Source organism: Leopardus geoffroyi, chromosome D4, assembly GCF_018350155.1.
Source record: "Leopardus geoffroyi isolate Oge1 chromosome D4, O.geoffroyi_Oge1_pat1.0, whole genome shotgun sequence".
NCBI lineage: Eukaryota > Metazoa > Chordata > Mammalia > Carnivora > Felidae > Leopardus > Leopardus geoffroyi.
The window spans coordinates 619,026-638,590 of record NC_059342.1 but is presented as its reverse complement, the minus strand read 5'-3'; the positions used below and the strand labels follow the sequence as shown (position 1 = coordinate 638,590).

General features: G+C 39.2%; 1 protein-coding gene across 5 annotated transcripts in view; it reads right to left on the bottom strand.

Moving 5' to 3' along the window:
- LOC123593251 (centromere protein P) overlaps nucleotides 1-19,565 on the bottom strand; it is a 237,672-nt gene that overhangs the window by 191,820 nt on the left and 26,287 nt on the right. For all 5 annotated transcript variants that reach the window (XM_045468863.1, XM_045468864.1, XM_045468865.1 and 2 more), the window contains exons 3-4: nucleotides 18,436-18,524; nucleotides 6,802-6,890 (exon numbers count right to left, since the gene is read on the bottom strand). In XM_045468863.1, coding sequence (XP_045324819.1) covers nucleotides 6,802-6,890; nucleotides 18,436-18,524 — 178 coding nt within the window. The remainder of the gene's footprint in view (nucleotides 1-6,801; nucleotides 6,891-18,435; nucleotides 18,525-19,565) is intronic.

Genomic DNA, 19,565 nt, shown 5'->3' with positions numbered 1-19,565 from the left:
AAAAAATTTGGGGCGCCTGGGTGGCGCAGTCGGTTAAGCGTCCGACTTCAGCCAGGTCACGATCTCGCGGTCCGTGAGTTCGAGCCCCGCGTCGGGCTCTGGGCTGATGGCTCAGAGCCTGGAGCCTGTTTCCGATTCTGTGTCTCCCTCTCTCTCTGCCCCTCCCCCGTTCATGCTCTGTCTCTCTCTGTCCCAAAAATAAATAAACGTTGAAAAAAAAAAATTAAAAAAAAAAAAAAAAAAAAATTTAAAATATTCAAATCATCCAGAAAATGCATGAAAAGCAAACAGAAGAACAATGAAACAAATAACTAAATGGGTAGACCTCAATCAAAAAATATCAATGATTACATTAAATGTAAATGATTCATAGATCTAAACATAAAATGTAAAAGTATAATTTTTTTTTTAATTTTGATGAAAATCTTCATGACCTGAGGTTAAACAAAAGTCACAGACATCATATCAAAAACATATAAAAGAAAAAAAAGATTAACTGTCTTCTTAAAATAAAAAAATTTTGCTCTTTGAAAGATACTGTTATGAAAATGAGAAGACAAGGGGTGCCTGGCTGGCTCAGAAGAGCATGTGACTCTTGATCCCAGGGGTTGTGAGTTTAAGCCCCATATTGGGTGTAGGGATCACTTAAAAATAAATTCTTAAATAAGAAAAAAAAAGGGGGAAAAGAAAATGAAAAGACAAGTTACAGAATGGGAGAAAATATTTGAAAATTGCATATATGACAAAGGACTTGTACAGAGAATACACAAAGAACTCTCAAAACAACAGTAAGGAAACAACCCAACGAAGCCATGAGTGGAAGACATGAACATAAACTTCACCAAAGAGGATGAACAGACAGCAATAAAGCACATGTAAAGATGCTCACAGTATCAACCATCAGGAAAATGAGATGCACTACACTCCCACTAGAATGGCTAAAATCAAATATACACAAACAGCACATGATGGAGAGCATGTAGAGAAACCAGAACTCTCATACATTGCTGGTGTGAATGCAAAATAGCACAAACCTCTGGGAAAACATCTTGGCTGTTTGCTTTTTTTTAAATTTTTAATGTTTGTTTACTTATTTTGGGTATAAAAGAGAAGGAGAGAGGGAAGGACACAGAGACAGGGAGAGAGAGAAGCCCAAGCAGGTTCCACACCTAGCACATAGGGCCCGACATGGGGATTGATCCCATGACAGTGAGATCATGACCTGAGCCCAAAGCCAAGAGTAGAATGCTCAACTGATTGAGCCACCCAGGCACCCCTAGGCCCATTCTAAATGGCCTAAAATGTAAGGGTGCCTGGGTGGCTTAGTCAGTTAAGAATCTGACTTTGGGGGTGCCTGGGTGGCTCAGTCGGTTAAGTGTCCGACTTCAGCTCAGGTTGTGATCTCGCGGTCCGTTGAGTTCGAGCCCCGCGTCAGGCTCTGTGCTGACAGCTCAGAGCCTGGAGCCTGTTTCAAATTCTGTGTCTCCCTCTCTCTGACCCTCCCCCGTTCATGCTCTGTCTCTGTCTCAAAAATAAATAAGCATTAAAAAAAATTAAAACAAAAAAAGAATCCTACTTTGGTTCAGGTCATGTTCTCACCTTTCGTGAGTTCTAGCCCCACACTGGGCTTTGCACTAACAGTGCAGAGCCTGCTTGGGATTCTCTATCTTGCTCTCTCTCTGCCCCTCCCCTACTCACACTTTCTATCTCAAAGTAAATACTTTAAATATACATACAAATGTATATAATGCATATGGTATATGTTTATTATATAAATTTAAGAATGTTTACACATAAATATACATTTATAACATATTTATATTTATTATAAATATATAAGTATGTTTTAAATATATTTATATATAATTTTAATAAATATATATTTATGTTATATATACATGAAGAAAGCATGTGTGCACACACCAACATGAGCAGGGGAGAGGCAGACAGAGAGAATCCCAAGCAGACTCCACACTGTCAGCACAAAGCCCAATGCAGGGCTTGAACTCAAGAACCATGAGATCATGACCTGAGCCAAAACCAAGAGTGAGACCCATAACCAACTGAGCCACCCAGGTGGTCCTAAAGTCTTTATTTTTAAAAAGACAGGAAAATGTAAAAAGACACAGAACTTTCACAAATGACAAGTACTGTCCATGAAACTGCAAATTTAGTAGAGGGGGGTTTAAAAGCAGATTAGTCAGAAAATGAAGAAATAATTGCTGAACTGAAATACAGATCTGAGGAATAATCAGGAGTAAGCACAAAGATACAAAGAAATAGAAAGTATAGAGAAAGGGTAAAACAGATACAGAAGGTGAACAGAGACCATGTCCCAAACTCTGGAATGAGAATCAGAGAAAATAATGGAAAGAGCTCTGATTCTACTAGGGATGTAAACAGCTACAGAGAAGACCATCCACACATATCATCAAACAAATCTGGATCTATAAAATCATAACATTTCTTGAGTCTATTAGACACCCAAAGCCACAAGGCAACCAATAAATTTTTCTTCCTCAAAGCAAAGACATGACACAAACTGTTCGCTCTTGGGTCAACTTAGGAGAGGAAAGCAGTCCCTATTCAAGTGGGTAACAAGAAATCAGCTAAAATTTCATAAGTTCTTTTTTTGTTGTTAAGTTTTTTCCTGTTTTTTTTTCTTTTCTGTTTTTTTTTTTTTTTTTTTTTGATATAGAAAAAGAGAGGGGGGGGAGAGAGAGAGAGAGAGAGAGAGAGCGAGCACGTGCATGCAGGGGAAGGGCAGAGAGAGAGAATCTGAAGCAGGCTCTACACCATTGGCATAGAGCCCCATGTGGGGCTTGAAATCACGAACTGTGAGATTATGACCTGAGCCGAAATCAAGAGTTGGATGCTCAACCGAGACAACCAGGTGCCCCAAATTTTGACAAATTCTTAACAACAAATACGGGATAGAGTGTCATTTTGGAACAGGTTGGAACCCCAGACACAAAGGGACACCACCAGAAAAACCAGGGTCATGTCAGAGAGAGCTCCCTGCCTCTGGCACAGGCAGTGCCAGGAACAAAGTGAAGCCAGAACTCTTCTTTGATGGAAACCAAAAACCCTGAAATGCTGAAAAAAGGGCAACAAAGCAATGGAAGAAAAAATCTCTTGCTTCCAAGGGAGGAGCACAAGTCAAACTCATCTAACGTTGGGAGATGGACAGAAAACACTCCTGTTACCAAGACAAAGATCCACTGCTTCAGGAAGAGGGCAAAAACCCCATTCCATGGGAGGGGCAGGAAACCCACTGGGCCCAGGATCCTACACTAACACCAAGCATTCATCTGATAACCCTGCAAGAGGAACATGGAAGTCTCTCCTGGCCAAGACCAACCCCAGATCCAGGCGGGCTTGGCTCTACTGGGCAGGAGGAGCAGGAACACTGGGGAGCCCAACCCCTGAGGTGCAGGTACACAGGACTGTCCAATACTGAGGATGGACCCTGAAAACAGAGAACTCCCGTTGTGCCCACCACAAGCCTGGCACCAAGTAATAAGCATCAACAACTACTACTGGGGAGCGTCAAGCACATGGAGAAAGGTTCCCCTTAGAAAGGCAGAAAGCTGAGTGGATCTGGAACACAGAGAAGAAGCCTCCAGCTCCCAAAACCACATTCTAAGCATAAGGAAAAACAGACCTTGAATTTGAGTTCACAGATGGAAGAATCTGAAACCTATGTGACGTGGTGATTTGAAGCCTACTGATGACGGAAACAGTAAAAATCCCAAACCAGCTCAACTGCTGACCACTCTGAATTGACGCCACACTAGTAGCATGATAAACGTACCCATTTCTGAGCATAAATACTATTTGGTTCAGTCTCTGTTTTTCCACAACATATCATTAAAAAAAAAAAAAAAATGCTGACATACAAAAATTCATGAAAAAAGACCCCAGAAGTAGCAGAATCAGGCTCCAAGATGATACAGATGTTGGCACTATGAGACAGGGACATTAAAATAACCATGATTAAAAGTCACAGAGACAGAAATACGAATGGAGGGGAAGATGGGAAGCTACTGTTTAATGCACAAAGAGTTTCAGTTTTAAAACATGAAAAGTGTCATGACATAGATGGTGGTGGGGTGCCTGGGGGTAGGTAGGTTGAGCTTCTGACTCTTGATTTTAGCTTAGGTCACGATCTCGCAGTTTGTGAGTTTGAGTCCCGTGCTGGGCTCTGAGTGGGCTCTGTGCTGACAGCTTGGAGGCTGGAGCCTGCTTTGGATTCTATGTCTTCCTCTCTCTGTCCCTCCCCCACTTGCACTCTGTCTCTCTCTCCCTCTCAAAAGTAAACATCAAAAAAAAAAAAAAAAAAAAAAAAAGATAGATGGCGGTGCACCTAAGTTAAATACGTCATGTATGTATTTAATACTATAACTGAACCCTTAAAAAGGATTAAGAAAGTAAGTTTTATGGTATATGTATTTTATCACAATAAAAAAAATGAGGGAAAAAAGAGCTAGTACAAAGATACATGAAAGAGTCTTGAATCTTGAAGGTAGTGGTTTCATGAAGCTACAGAGGTGATAAAATTGCATAGAACAAACAAGTGATTGTAAAACCGATAAAATCTGAAAAAGCTCTGTGAATTTTACTAATGTCAATTTTCTGGATGTGAAGAGTATACTCTGTAACATGTTATCATTGTCAGAGGCTGAATGAAGGGTATGTAGAATCTCCTTGGATACTGGTTTTGTTTTGTTTTTTACAATTTTCTGTGAATTACAATTATTTCAAAATTAAAACTTTAAAAATATGTGTAACAGATGAAATAAGATTAGCAAAATATCAATAATTGTTGATGCCTAATGTGTAGGTGCAGGTTAATTATTCTATTATTTTTACATATATATGAAAACTTCCAAAGCAAAACACTAAAGAGAAAAATAGCCATAATTAATAAATTAAAAGATCTAATGGAAAAAGTTGTACAAATGCATTAACAAATGGGGACTTTCAGTAGACAGAAAAATTAAGGGTCAAATTGAAAATGCCAGAGGTAAAAAAACATGACATTAGAAGTGAAGAATTCCTTCAAAGGGCTCACTGGTAGGTGGGACTTCAGCTGAGGAAAGAATCTGTGAACTTGAAGATAGGATAACAGAAATTACCCAAACTAAAATGCAAAGAAAAAACAAAGAGTAAAAGACATAGAAGCACCCAATCCCTGAGGTGATATACCAAATGGCTTAATATATGTGCAATTAGCACTGCAAGAGAAGCACAGAAAACAGAAGATTTGAAAAGATGTGGATGGGAATTTTCACACTAACACACCTTAGAAATAATACTGTCAAACTGGGGAAAAACAAAATTAAGAGAAAGGTTTGAAGGCAGCCCCAGCCCCTAAATTAACCCTTACAGCAGACTTCTTGTCAGGACCCACGTGATCCAGAAGAGACTAAAGAACATCTTCAATGATGTCGGAGAAGAGCGGCCACCCCAGTTGTCAGTGGTCAACAATATATTCCTGGTCTCCCTCCCACACAGTTGTTCCCCGTCCAATCTCTGTCTAGGTAGGATCCTCTCTCCACCACAAGGTCCACTTCTAGTCCCTCCTCCAATCTCCTGAAGTTCAAGGCTTTAACTTCTACCCACTGGCAGAAAACTCTGGGGCTCTATCTCCTGCCTCCAACTCTTCTGAGCTGCCTACTTCCTATTTTTACTGCTGTGCTTCACAGATACTCAACATGTCCAACCTGAAGTCACAACCTCACCTACCATGATTCTCTTTCAACTTTCTCTATCTCAACAAATGCAATCACCATCAAGGACTCCTGATCCCTCCCATTCGGCCAATAATTGTGCTTCCTAAATATTCCCCAAATCTAAACCCATCCAGCACTCTACCTCAGCTACCATTATGCTAGTCCAACCTACAAATGTCTTCGGCATTTTCATAGGCTAATCACTGACCAAGCTGTACCTACTACTATCCACCGTCAATCCCTTCTCCCTGTGGCATCCACAATAGTTCTTTCTAGGATGTCACACACTCTCCAGGCTCTGCTTTAGTAGCTTTATGCTGGTCTCCGGACGATGATCAAACTCCTCGTACCAAACTCCATGCAGTGTGGACCTTACGTACTTGACAGCCTCATCTCAGAACACACTCTCCGGCTCACACCCTGCTCTTGTCAGTTGCTCACAGACGGCATGCTTCCTCTTTGCATAGTGCCTATGTACAACTGCTCTGTCTAGGACCTCTTTGTTAGGTTACACCTACACATTATTCAGATGTCAGCTCAATTTTCAGGAAATGATTCCATGTTCTTCTTAAAAGTCAAATTCCTGGGGCGCCTGGGTGGCGCAGTCGGTTAAGCATCCGACTTCAGCCAGGTCACGATCTCGCGCTCCGTGAGTTCGAGCCCCGCATCAGGCTCTGGGCTGATGGCTCAGAGCCTGGAGCCTGTTTCTGATTCTGTGTCTCCCTCTCTCTCTGACCCTCCCCCGTTCATGTTCTGTCTCTCTCTGTCCCAAAAATAAATAAACGTTGAAAAAAAATTTTTAAAAAAAGTCAAATTCCTGATGTATGCTTCAACAGGCATTACGTAACTCTCCTCTGTAGCACTGAGTGCAACCACAATTTTAGATTTATTTCCATAATTAACTTATGAGTTCACCAATAGGCTATAACCTCCATGAGTATCAAAGATTGTATCTGTTCTTCCTCACATTTTAAAGCCTAGCACATAGTTAAAAAAAAAAGGGAGTAAACTTAAAACTGTAGAGTGAAAACAACCCCTAAAAAAATAAAAATTTGTAATATCTTACCTAGACACAAATTCACTTAATTCTGAATATTCGGTGGGCTCCATTATTATGTTGAGGTCAGTAATAACAGAAGATAAACTCTCCTTATTCTAAAATTTAAAAAAAGTTTATACATCAGATCACAGAAAACATTTAAATAAAGAGACAAAAATTATTTTAAAAAATACAAAATGAAATACCACCAAGCAATAGGAAAAGGTAATTTTAAAAAGCCACAACAGGAAAAAAAAGCAAATATAATCACACAGAACACTTGATATTTTTAAAACTTTATTTCTGAGAGAGAGAGAAAGCGAGCACATGGATGGGGGAGAGGCAGAGAGAGAGAGAGGGAGAGAATCCTAAGTGGGCTCCACAGGGGGCTCGATCACATGACTGTGAGATCATGACCTGAGCCGAACTCAAAGAGGCGAACTCAGGTGCTCAACCAAGCCACCCAGGCGTGCCAGAAACTCAAAATATTTATATTAAAAAATGACTTTATAACTAAAAGTGAAAGAATAACCTGACAAAAAATTTTTACAATAAACATGACAAGGAGAAATGAAAACTGAAAAGAAAAATGTGAAAGACATGAATTAAAAACTGAAATGTATTAGACAATTAACATGGAAAAAAGTATTCACTCTCACTAGTAAAAAGACAAATGTAAATTAAACCAATGAGATAACACTTTTACCTATGAAATCATTTTGACAATACATACTTTAAAATACGCATATTCTCGGGGCACCTGGGTGGCTCAGTCAGTTGGGTGACTAACTTCAGCTCAGGTCATGATCTCATGGTCTGTGAGTTTGAGCCCTGCATCGGGCTCTGTGCTAACAGCTCAGGACCTGGAGCCTGCTTCAGATTCTTTGTCTCCCTCTCTCTCTGCCCCTCCCCCACTCACACACTGTCTCTCAAAAATGAATAAATGTTCAAAAAAATTTTTTTCAATACACATATTCTCTATACCAGCAGTATGACTTCAAGAATCTATCCTAAAACAGTAAGAAATGAAGACAAAGACTTATGGCTACCTATTACAAAAACATATTTTGATCTGTAAACTCGGGTTTTCTCCTTTACTCTAGTAAATTTTGCTCTATTATATAGTTGCCTATCATTTGTCTTTCACTTGTTTTTGCAAAAAGCATATATTGACCATTTGTGGTCTTCCAGATTGTTCTTTTCACTTGTTCTTACAGGTGATTTTCCTCAATAGTGCCCTCCATATTTACCTCCTGGTTACTCCAAATATAGTTCTCAGCACTATAATCACTTTCTTTCTCTCAGTTCTCTTTCCTCTTACTCAATTTTCTATAAATGCTTCATTTGATAGAGCAGGTTTTATATAGTGTGTTCTTGTATTTATGTCCTGGACTAATTCTTTCAAAGTGAACTTATCCCCATTTTCTTATTAATTCATCTCATGACAGTACGTTTGCATATGTCCTAAATGAAGATAATAAAACATGGCACCATATTTGTGCTCTATTCTGGGACTACTACGTGTTCACAGGAGTAGATCTAACAATTTCTAATATTTCCTAAGAAAACAGTGAGTGGTTACTTCTTGACACTTCCCCATTTATCTGGGCACTACCTGATGTGTCTCTGTATTTTGAGCTGCTGGAGAAATGGATATTGAGGGCTTGTAATCTCTGTTTAGTTTTTTAGCTGCCTGAGGATACAGTGGGAATTGTTAGGAGCAAAGGATCTCAACAGATATTTCTTCAAAGACATACAAATGGGCAGAAAGCACATGAAATAATGGCCAGCATCATTAGTCATGACCTGGTCATTCCATTTGACCCAACAATTCTATTGTTAGACATACACCTAAGAAAAATGAAAACATATGCCTACTTATAAGCTTACACACGAATGTTTACAGTAACACTAACAGTAGTAAAAAGGTGAAAATAGCCCAAATGCCCATCACTTAATAAATGAGTAACTAAATTTGATATATTCATACAATGGAATATATTCAATCAAAAAAAGGAAATGAAGTAATGATACCTACTATATGCACAAACCTTGAAAATACTATCTTGAGTGAAAGGAGCCAGTCAAAAAGATAGCATATTACATGATTCCATTTCAACAAACTGTCCAAAATACACAAACCCATAAAGATAGAAAACAGATTAGCTGTTGTGCAGGTCTGGGCAGAAGAAGAGGGACTGAGGGATGATAAAAAGTAAGGGGTTTCCTTTTGAGGTGATAAAAATGTTCTAAAATTGATGTGGTGATGGTTGTACAACTCTGAATATACTAAAATTTACTGTATATTTTAAATGGATGAATTATTTGATATGTGAATTATTATCTCATTTGACCGGTTTTAAATATTTTAAAAAACCTCAGAGGCACATCTTGTCTTTTGCTTGAATATGTGTGGGTGTGTGTTGGATTTTGGCCTTTCACCCATTAGGAAAGGCAAATAAACCTTACCTCACTATAAAGCCTATGATTTACAGGCCCCTCCTTATTTATTTATATCAAGATTTATATCAAGAGTTGTATGCTTAACAGACTGAGCCACCCAGGCACCCCAGATGTCTTTTTTAGTGTTTTTGTTTCCTTCAGATAAATACCCAGAAGTGGAATTGCTGGATCATGTGGTAATTCTGTTTTTAATTTTTGAAGGAATTCCATACTCTTTTCTATAATGACTGTACAAATTTACATTTCTACCAAGAGTCAATAATACGCAAGAGTTCCCCTTCCTCCACATCCTGGCCAATACTTACTTCTTGTCTTTTTTATAATAGCCATCCTAACAGGGGTTAGGTGATATTTCATTGTGGTTTTGATTTCTATTCTCTGATTTTTTTCATATACCTGTTTGGCAATCTGTATGTCTTTTTGAAAAAATGTCCATTCAGATCCTCTGCCCATTTTTAAACCAAATTGTTTGGTTATTTTGCAACTGACTTATAGCAGGTCTTTATATATACTGGAGATGAACCCCATCCGATATAGGATTTGGAAATATCTTCTCCTATTCCAAGGGTTAACTTTTCATTCTGCTGATGGTTTCCTTTGCTACAGGGAAATTTTTTAGTTTCATGTAGTCACACTTCTTGATTTTTGCTTTTGTTGTTTTTGCTTTTTGGTATCAAACAAAAAAATCAACACTGGGACATGTCAAGGAGTTCACTGCCTATGTTTTCTTCTAGGATACTTATGGTTTCTGGTCTTACATTCAAGCATTTGGTCCATTTTGGGTTAATTTTTTGTGTATGGTATAAAACAGAGGTTCAGTTTCATTCTTTTGCATGTGGCTCTCCACATTTCTGAACACCATTTAGTGAACAGACAGTCCTTTCCCCATTGTATATTCTTGACTATCGTAAATTAATTTACCACATATGTGTGGGTTTAGTTCCAGGTTCTCAATTCAGTTCCATTAATCTTTATATGCCAATACCATATTGTTTTAATTACTGTAGCTTTTGTAATACACCTTGAAGTCAGGAATCATGATGCCTCCAGGTTTTTTCCTTTCGTAAGAGTCAACTGTCTATTAGGGATCTTCGGCGGTTCCATACACATTTTAGAATTCTATTTTCTATTTCTGTGAAACCTGCCGTAGGACTTTTGATAGGGATTGTAGTTGAATCTGTAGATTCCTTTCAGTACTGTGGACATCTAAAAAATATTAACTCTTCTAATCCATGAGCACAGAATATCTATCCATTTATTTGTGCCTTCAATTTCTCTTGTCAATGTCTTATTGTTTACAATGACCAGGTTTTTGACCTCCTGTAGGTATTTCAATCTTTTTGAGGTAATTAAATAATTTCTCTTATAGTGCATTATTAGTGTACAGAAAAAGAACAGATTTTTGTATATTGATTTTGTATCTTGCAGCTTTACCATTTATAAGTTCTAATAACTTCTTGGTGGATTCTTCAGGGTTATCTAGATTTATTTTTAAGTTCATTCTCGCTTGCTTGCTTGCTTGCAATAATCTCCACATGGGTCTTGAACTCATGTCCCTGAGATCAGGAGTTGCACATTCCTCTGACTGAGGCAGCCAGGCACCCCTGTTTAAGGTTTTCTATACAGAATATCATATCATCTGCAAATAGTGATAGTTTTACTTCTTCCTTTCCAATGTGAATGCCTTTTATTTCTTCTTTTTCCCTAATTGCTCTGGGTAGGACTTTCAATACTACGCTAAATAAAAGTGGCAAGGGTAAAAACCCTGTTCCTCATCTTAGAGGAAATTCTTTCATCTCCTCACCATTGAGTGTAATGTGGGATGGTCATAAATTGCCTTTATTAGGTTGAAGTATGCTCCCTCTATACCTATTTCTTGGGCATTAATATAAAAAAAGCGATGTTGAGGGGCGCCTGGGTGGCTTAGTTGGTTGGGCATCTGACTTCAGTTCAGGTCATGATCTCATAGGTCGTGACTTTGAGCTCCGTGTCAGGCTCTGTGCTGACAGCTCAGAGCCTGGAGCTGCTTCGAAATCTGTGACTCCCTCTCTCTCTGACCCTCCCCCACTCATGCTCTGTCTCTCTGTCAAAAAAATAAACATTAAAAAAAAAAAGGGATGCTGAATTTTCTCATATACTTTTCCTGCATCTATTGAGATAATCATATGATTTTTATCCTTCATTTTGTTAATGTGATATATCACAGTAATTGCTGCAAATGTTAAACCACTCCTGCACTCCTGGATTTAATCCCACTTAATCAAGGTGTATAATCCTCTTACCGTATTGTTGAACTTAGTTTGTTAATATTTTGTTGAGGGTTTTTGCATCTATGTTCATTGGCAATATTGGCATGTAATTTTCTTTTCTTGTGGTATCCTCGTCTGGTTTTGGTATCAGGGTAACACAGGCCTCTAAAGTGAATGTATGGGTCTTCTTTCTTCTTCTATATTTTTGTAACTATTAGAGAAGGATTGGTATTAAGTCTTCTTTGAATGTTGGGTAGAATTCTCTAGTGAAGCTATTTGGTCCTAGATTTTTGTTTGCTGGAAGGTTTTCAATTACTGATTTAATCTTACTAGTAACCAGTCTCTTCAGATTTCTTCTTGGGTCAGTCTTGGAAGGCTGTATAAGTCTCTAGGAATTGATTCATGTCTTTTAGGTGGTCCAATATGTTAGCATACAATTGTATTCTTATTATCTTTCCTAGTTTTGTGATATCAACTGTAATGTCTCTTTCACTTCTGATTTTGAGTTCCCTCTCTTTTTTCTTGTTGAGTCTAGCTAAAGGTTCGCCTGTAATTGTTTATCTTTCAAAGAAAACAGCTCTTGGTTTCACTGGTCTTTTCTACTGCCTTTTCAGATTCTATTTCACTTATTTCTGCTCTGAGCTTTGTTATTTCCTTCCAACTTTGGGCTCTACTTGTTTTTGTTTTCTAGTTCACTGAGGTGTTAAGACAGGTTTTTTGAAATTTTTCTTGTTTCTTGAGGTATAAATTCATAGCTATGAACTTCCCTTTTAGAACTGCTCTTGCTGCATCCCAGAACTTCAGTATGTTATATTTTTATTTTCCTTTGTCAGGAGGTATTTCATTATTTCTCATTTAATTTCTTCATTAACCTGTCAATATTTTAGTAGCATGTTATTTAATCTCCACATGTTTGTGCATTTTCCAGTTTTCTTCTTGCAACTGTCGTCAGAAAAGATGCTTGATATTAATCTTCTTAAACTGTCAAGACTTGTCTTGTGGCCAAAGACATGATCTATCCTGGAGAATGGTACATGTGCACTTGAGAAGACTGTATTTTCTTGTTTGTGAATGGAATGCTCTGTATGTATATGTTAAGTGCATCTGGTCTAACCTGTCATTTTAAAGCCCATGTTTCCTTAGTGATTTTCTGCCTGGATGACCTATCCATTGATGTGGGGTATTAAGGTCTACTACCATTACTGTACCGCTGTCCATTTCTCCCATTAGGTCTTTTAGTATTTGTTATATATTTAGGTGCTCCTATTTTTGGGTGCACAGATATTTATAAATGTTATATTCTCACGTTGTACCAACCAACCCCTTTGTTGTTACATAATGCTCTGCTTTGTCTCTAATGATAGTCTTTGTTTAAAAGTCTATTTTGTCTAGGGGTGTCTGGGTGGCTCAGTTGGTTAAGCACTTCAGCTCAGGTCATGATCTCATGGTCTGTGAGTTTGAACCCTACCTCAGATTCTGTGTCTCCTCTCTCTCTCTCTCTTCTCTCTCTGTCTGCCCCCCCCCCACATTCTTTCTCTCTCAAAAATAAATATTTAAAAAAAAATGTTTAAGTCTATTTTGTCTAACCAAAGTATAGGTACCCCAGCTTTCTTTTGGTTTCCATTTACATGGAATATCTTTTCCCATCCATCCCTCCACTTTCAGTGTATGTTTGTCCTTATGTTTGAAGTGAGACTCTTGTAGGCAATGTATAGATGGGTCTTGGTTTTTTTTTTTTTTAATCCATTCAGCCACTCTATGGTTTCGATTAGAGGATTTAGTTACTTCACATTTAAAGTATTAATTTTGCATGTGCTTATTGTCATTTGTTATTTTCTGGCTGTTTCGTATTTCCTCTGTTCTTCTTCTGCTACTCTTTTTTTGTGGCTTACTGACTTTCTTTAATGGTACACTTAGATCCCTTTCCCATTATCTTTTGTGTATCTACTGTAAGTTTTGGTTTGTAGTTACCATGACACTTACATATAACTTGTATTCGTAACAGTCTATTTTAGGGGCACCTGGGTGGCTCAGTTGGTGGGGCATCCGACTTCAACTCAGGTCATGATCTCGCAGTTTGTGAATTTGGGCCCGCATCGGACTCTGTGCTGACAGCTCAAAGCCTTGAGCCTGCTTTGGATTCTGTGTCTCCCTCTTTCTCTGCCCCTCCCCCACTCATGCTCTGACTCTGTATCTCTCTCTCAAAAATAAATAAACATGAAAAATAAATTTTTAATTTCCCTACTATGGAATCATTTTGTTCATTACATCGGGTTTCAGGAAGAGTAGTCACAAAAACCTACTTAGCCATTTTTCCTACAAACTGACACCCATCTGATTTATTATGCTTTATGGAGTATGAATATGGACACATGTTAATTCTGATGGTCTTATGACACCAGACAGAAACTCTGGAGAATGGAACTGTATATTCCAATCACTGCTGACAATAACAGCTGTGCCAACATGGGTAATCATTCAAACTCTCTTGAGGTATTTCCCTATAAAATAAGGGCATTGAGCTTAATAGTCATAGTGACCTTATAAGGTCACTTATGGTTCTTACCTTCTATTACTATGATTTTATTATAACAATACTAAGTACAGTAGTTTTAATATTTAGGTTACTTTTCAATTTTCTGATGGTTAAATATCTCCCTCTAGTGGAAATTTTGTTTAAAAAATGTTTAAGAATTCAGAAGACTGCTGTGTCTTCACCATTTTCTTCCCTACAAGTCTGAACTATAAAAATCTGAACACGTAAAATGGTAAAACCATTTTAGAAGGCAATGTGGTACCATCAATCAGAATTTACATGTACATCTCCTATGAGAGCAGGTCTACTACTCTAAAGGCATAAAGGGGCGCCTGGGTGGCGCAGTCGGTTAAGCGTCCGACTTCAGCCAGGTCACGATCTCGCGGTCCGTGAGTTCGAGCCCCGCGTCGGGCTCTGGGCTGATGGCTCAGAGCCTGGAGCCTGTTTCCGATTCTGTGTCTCCCTCTCTCTCTGACCCTCCCCCGTTCGTGTTCTGTCTCTCTCTGTCCCAAAAATAAATAAAGGCATATTTACACAAGTAGGCCTAGAATATATGAGGATTTACCATTAATTAATAAAAAGTTTTTTTAAAAATTCTCATCAGTTCATTACATTAGAATTTTAACAAAGAAATATAGTCTGTTGTTCCCTACTTCTACATACGACTCATTCCTAAAATCTTCCTTTTTCGGGAGTTGTTTGAGACTACTTGCAACATCTTACTTAGTAGTCTGGTCCTCAAGAAAAATCATAAAATTGGTAAGGCACAGAGAGAAACCAAGTGTTGGTAACATAACCAGGGAGAGTCTGCAGCAAATTAAGTAAAATTGAGCAGTTCAAAAACTCCTTCTATTTTGGGGCACCTGGGTGGCTCAGTCAGTTAAGCATCCAACTTCAGCTCAGGTCATGACCTCACGGTTTGTGAGCTCGAGCCCCACATTGGGCTCTGCGCTGACAGTGCAGAGCCTGCTTGGGATTCTCTCTCTCTCCTTCTTTCTCTTCCCCTCCCCCACTTGCACACACGCATGCTCTGTCTCTCAAAATAAACTTAAAAAAAAATCCCTACTATTCTGAAATGTAAACAATGACAACTTGTATCTCTTTAGAGATTCAGCAGTTCCTGTGTATCTTTGTCTACCAAATGTCAACTGTCCTCTCCTTAGATTTTTCCTCCCTGCATCCCCTAAAGCATATGGGACAGAAACTACTGGTAGTTCCCAAAACTTGTACTTCTTTCTAACACCAATATTTCACTGGTCTCACAGCCATGCGTAACAAAGACTGAATTTCCAGTCTCTCCTGCAGTAGGTTACTGGCCAACAGAATGTAGGTAATAATGATGTATGTTACTTCTAGAAAGTATCTTTCAACAGAAAAGGTAAGCCCTTGTTTGCCCATTCCCCATCCCAACACCTAAAGTGCTCAAATCATCACCATACCATGATTTGGAAGCCACAAGGCTAATGGCAGAGCCTGATACTCATAAGGCCACCATGTGGCTCTTGAAAGCTTACCTTACAATTTTGTTTAAGCAACAGAGAAACTTCTAGTACTTGTAGTACTTTGATCCACCTTTATTAAGTTTTCTGTCATATGTAGCTCAACTAATTCCAATTTATTCAGCATGTGAGTTAACAGTACACATTTAAGTCATTAGTAAATGCTCACAAAATTTTCAATCATGCTTTGGTACTATGGGATGATCATAATATGAAGCTAAAAGTACTGCTGAGCTTAATATCAAGACATATTACGTTAATAATGGCAAAGCTCAATGCCATTATTGACATTATGTATGGGCTGGTGCCACCACAGCCTAGTAGAAGGCGGGAACATGGCCATTGCAGCAGGGCCCACATGGCTCCAGTCTTGTCTATACTGCCTCATACAGCCACCCAGGACCAGCAAGCCAAACAACTAAGGGAGTTACCCAGTGCCGGTTCATGCTGAGAATGCCTCTGGTCAGGCAGCAGCCATTCTTCAGAAGCAAATCATGGTCTAAAAAAATATCTCCAAACTGTGACGTCATCCTTGATCTGACTCATAATGGGATCAAACTACCATTGGTATTTTCCTTCAGAGGCTTAAGGGACCAAAAAATGCAACTAAAACAAAAAGAAATTAAAAAAACTGCAGTCTATTTTATCTCTTAAGCCACAGCCCCATTAATGAACGGGCCAAACAGTCTTTGGGGACAAGCCATTCTGCAATGTACAGCTCCACTCAGCAGCTGGTTCACCTCAAATTCTAAGGAGGAAACTTCTCTTTCCAGTTGGACTTATGGACAAGCTCCCAGGATGAGCCTAATTTTGCCAACAATCTTGCTACTCTCAATATAAACAATAACAGAAATAGCCTGAATGACCCCAAAGCTACTAGGACGCTCCTGGGCAGTGTATACACTGCTATTACAGATTTCTTAGACACAGAGATGGACCTGGGGCCTGACTCCACCAACCTGACATGGACTGTAGGCCTGGTCCATTAATGGAGGCCAGGATGCAGGTGAGTATGTGGAATATCACTACTCTGAATTTAGGATCACATTAGCTCCAAAGAGAAAAAATTCAGGGGCCCCTGGATGGCTCAGTCAGCTGAGCACCCAACTCTTGATTTTGGCTCAGGTCATGATCTCACAGTTCGTGAGATTGAGCCCTGAATTGGGCTCTGTGCTGACAGTGGGGAGCCTGCTTGGGATTCTCTCCCTCCCTCTCTGCCCCTGCCCAACTCGTGTTCATGTTCTCTTTCTCAAAAATAAATTTAAAAACTTACTTAAAAAAAGAGAGAGAGAGAATTCAGTTGGCATGACTGTACAACCTTTTGCAATGGGATAACACCCAGGTGTTCCTGGGCACCCAAAAGAGAAGGAAGCATAGGGTCCTGGCACAGCCTTTCCATCCCAAGTGAGACCAATCCATTTGTATCCACATTCTGTTTTAGTCTTTGGCAGATAATCTTTGAGGTTATGCAACAAACACAAAAATACCATCTTGGTGACCCTGTACGTTCCTAAGGCCTGGTGACAACCTGGAAAAGTTTACCTCTCCTAAGGCCACTCATCACCCATGCCCTAACTGTGCCATATCCTGCTCAACCAGCCCTGGCAATGACATACCGTGAATGTCCTTAGTTACCTCAGCAGTGTTGCAGGGGGAATACTCTGAAGTGGGAGTGAGGTGGGAGCTCTGTCATCAGATGAGGAGCCCAGACATGCTTCAGCCTTTTCTCCGCCTGGTGGGACCAGAGGCAGCAACCAGGGATATGGACTGCAAAGACTTCTTGAGAAGCAAAACCTCTCACCCAGACAACTGGAGCAGGCACTCCTGAGTAGTTGGAGGTCACTATCTGACACTTTAAGGAAGCAGGGTCCTGATTATCGGACATCAGTCCTTGTTCTATACGAAAGGGGAAAACTTGGGGCTGTTTTTGTGCTTGAGGACAATGATCAGGAGTCTTCGTAGATAACCATGAATATAAGCAGCAACTTGTCCATGTGACTTGGGTTGTGATACCTGGGCTGAACCTGCTTTACCAATGAGTTGAGCCAAGACAGCCTGTCCACCCTTCCCCATTCACCTCCTTTATACATACTCCAAGTAGGCCCAGTTCACAAAACCAACTAGTTGAACTGTTTTCTGCTATCAAAGTTTGTGCCCAGGCCTAGTCAATTCTTGAAATTACGCCTGGATCCCACTCTTTTTGGACCCATACTTTGAAGGTGTCTGAACCTTGTTCTGCCCAACCCTGGCCATATGCTGCACACTATCATTCTGTCTACTTCCTGATTTTATGTGAAAGTCTTAGCCAAAAGTATCTTCCTCTTGTGTCAGGTCTTAGCAGTCCAATATAACTTGCTGGCATAACCACAAAACACCTTGGAGTCTAATTCTCCAGCCCTGAGCTTTCAGATGGCTGTGGTTCCAAATGACTACAACCTCAGGAGAGGTCCTGAACAAGGACACCCCAATCAGCTGCTCCCAAATCCCTGATCCACAGAAAATGGGTGAGGTAAACAGTTTTTTGTTGTTTCAAGCCATTAAATTTGGGGGATATTTGTTAAACAACAGCAGATAACTAATAAGTAATAGATGGCTGGTATATCAGTGGACTAATGAAGGCATCCAGAACTATTCCCCTGACCTTGGGGCTTGCTCTGAGGGATGAGGAGGATCTTGCTATCTGCCTTCCAATAAAGCCCATATACCCTCAGCAACAACCCTCTCATATGCAGTTGTCAGGGTGTTTATACTGTAAAAATTTTTCTGACATGGTATCACTTTGCACAAATGTACTACAAGAGGGCCCTGGTTCATGAATTCCTCCTTAGTTCAGCCTTTGCTGAAGGCTGTGGTATGGGAATTGCTTAATCACAGCAGCAGAATCTCTGTTATCACAACATACTCCTTCATTTACCTGGATTTCCAGAATCTGAAATTCAAGTTGAAATGTAATCATGTGGCAATTTCCTGATAACCTGTGTCTCTGCAGAACTTTCTTTATATCTGTAAATCAGAAAAAAAAAAAAATTATTTTATTTGCAAATAAGTTTCCTCCAAATACCTCTTAATTTTTGTGAACATTTATAACATGTGGATATACATGTGAGGTTGTATGTTAGCATTGACATTGCAAAATCTAGAAAGATACGCACCGAACTGATTTACCTTTGCAAAGATGAACTGAAGATAACTTGTACTTTCTACATCTCAATTATACCAAAGATTATGGTAAGAAATAAAACATGCTAGTATAACTCTACACAAGTTTGAATCATAACTGATAGGGTTTTCCCCCAACATTATATGACTCTAGTTAAAAAGAGTACATGGAATCTACCTATTTGGTTATGTTACCTTACAAAACTTTATACTTAAATGTGTAAAGTGCATTTTGCTAAGTATACAACTCAATATTTTTTTAACATGAGTTTCCCATCTAACTTCCACTGAGATCAAGATACAGAAATGTTAAAATATGCCATAAAGTTCCCTTATGCCCTTTCCCAGGCTACTCGTCCCCCGAGAGATAATCACTATTTTCACTTTAACATCATCTAATCTTGCTAACAAAGGTATTTTTAGAAGAGCACAACTCCACAATGATAAAGAAGAAAAAGGAGAGTAACCTAATTTTGGAAGCTGGAAATCAGATGGATGAGCTAGATATCACACAGAACAGTTGAACTAAGCTGGCAGATCCAAGAAAATTAAAACCTAAGCCAGCAATGGGGGAAGCACTGTATGAAGCCCATTCAAAAGCCTTCTGAATAGGCTGCACCAAGTACCTCTACAACGAGGTCAACATAGGAAGACGCAAAATGGGAAGACTAAGATTTCTGCACTAGCAAGACTTATACCTGGCCTAACCTCTTGTTTTCCATCTCTTCCTTTCAAATACCTCAAGTACTTGGATTCTATCACCCATTTCTCATGTATTTCAGACTTCTGCTGAGGTGTGCTACCCAAGACCCTCTGAGGACCAACTCAATGTCTTCCTTGTCATGAGGCTTATTTCAGTGGAAAGTCAGAAAGCATTTCCAAAAG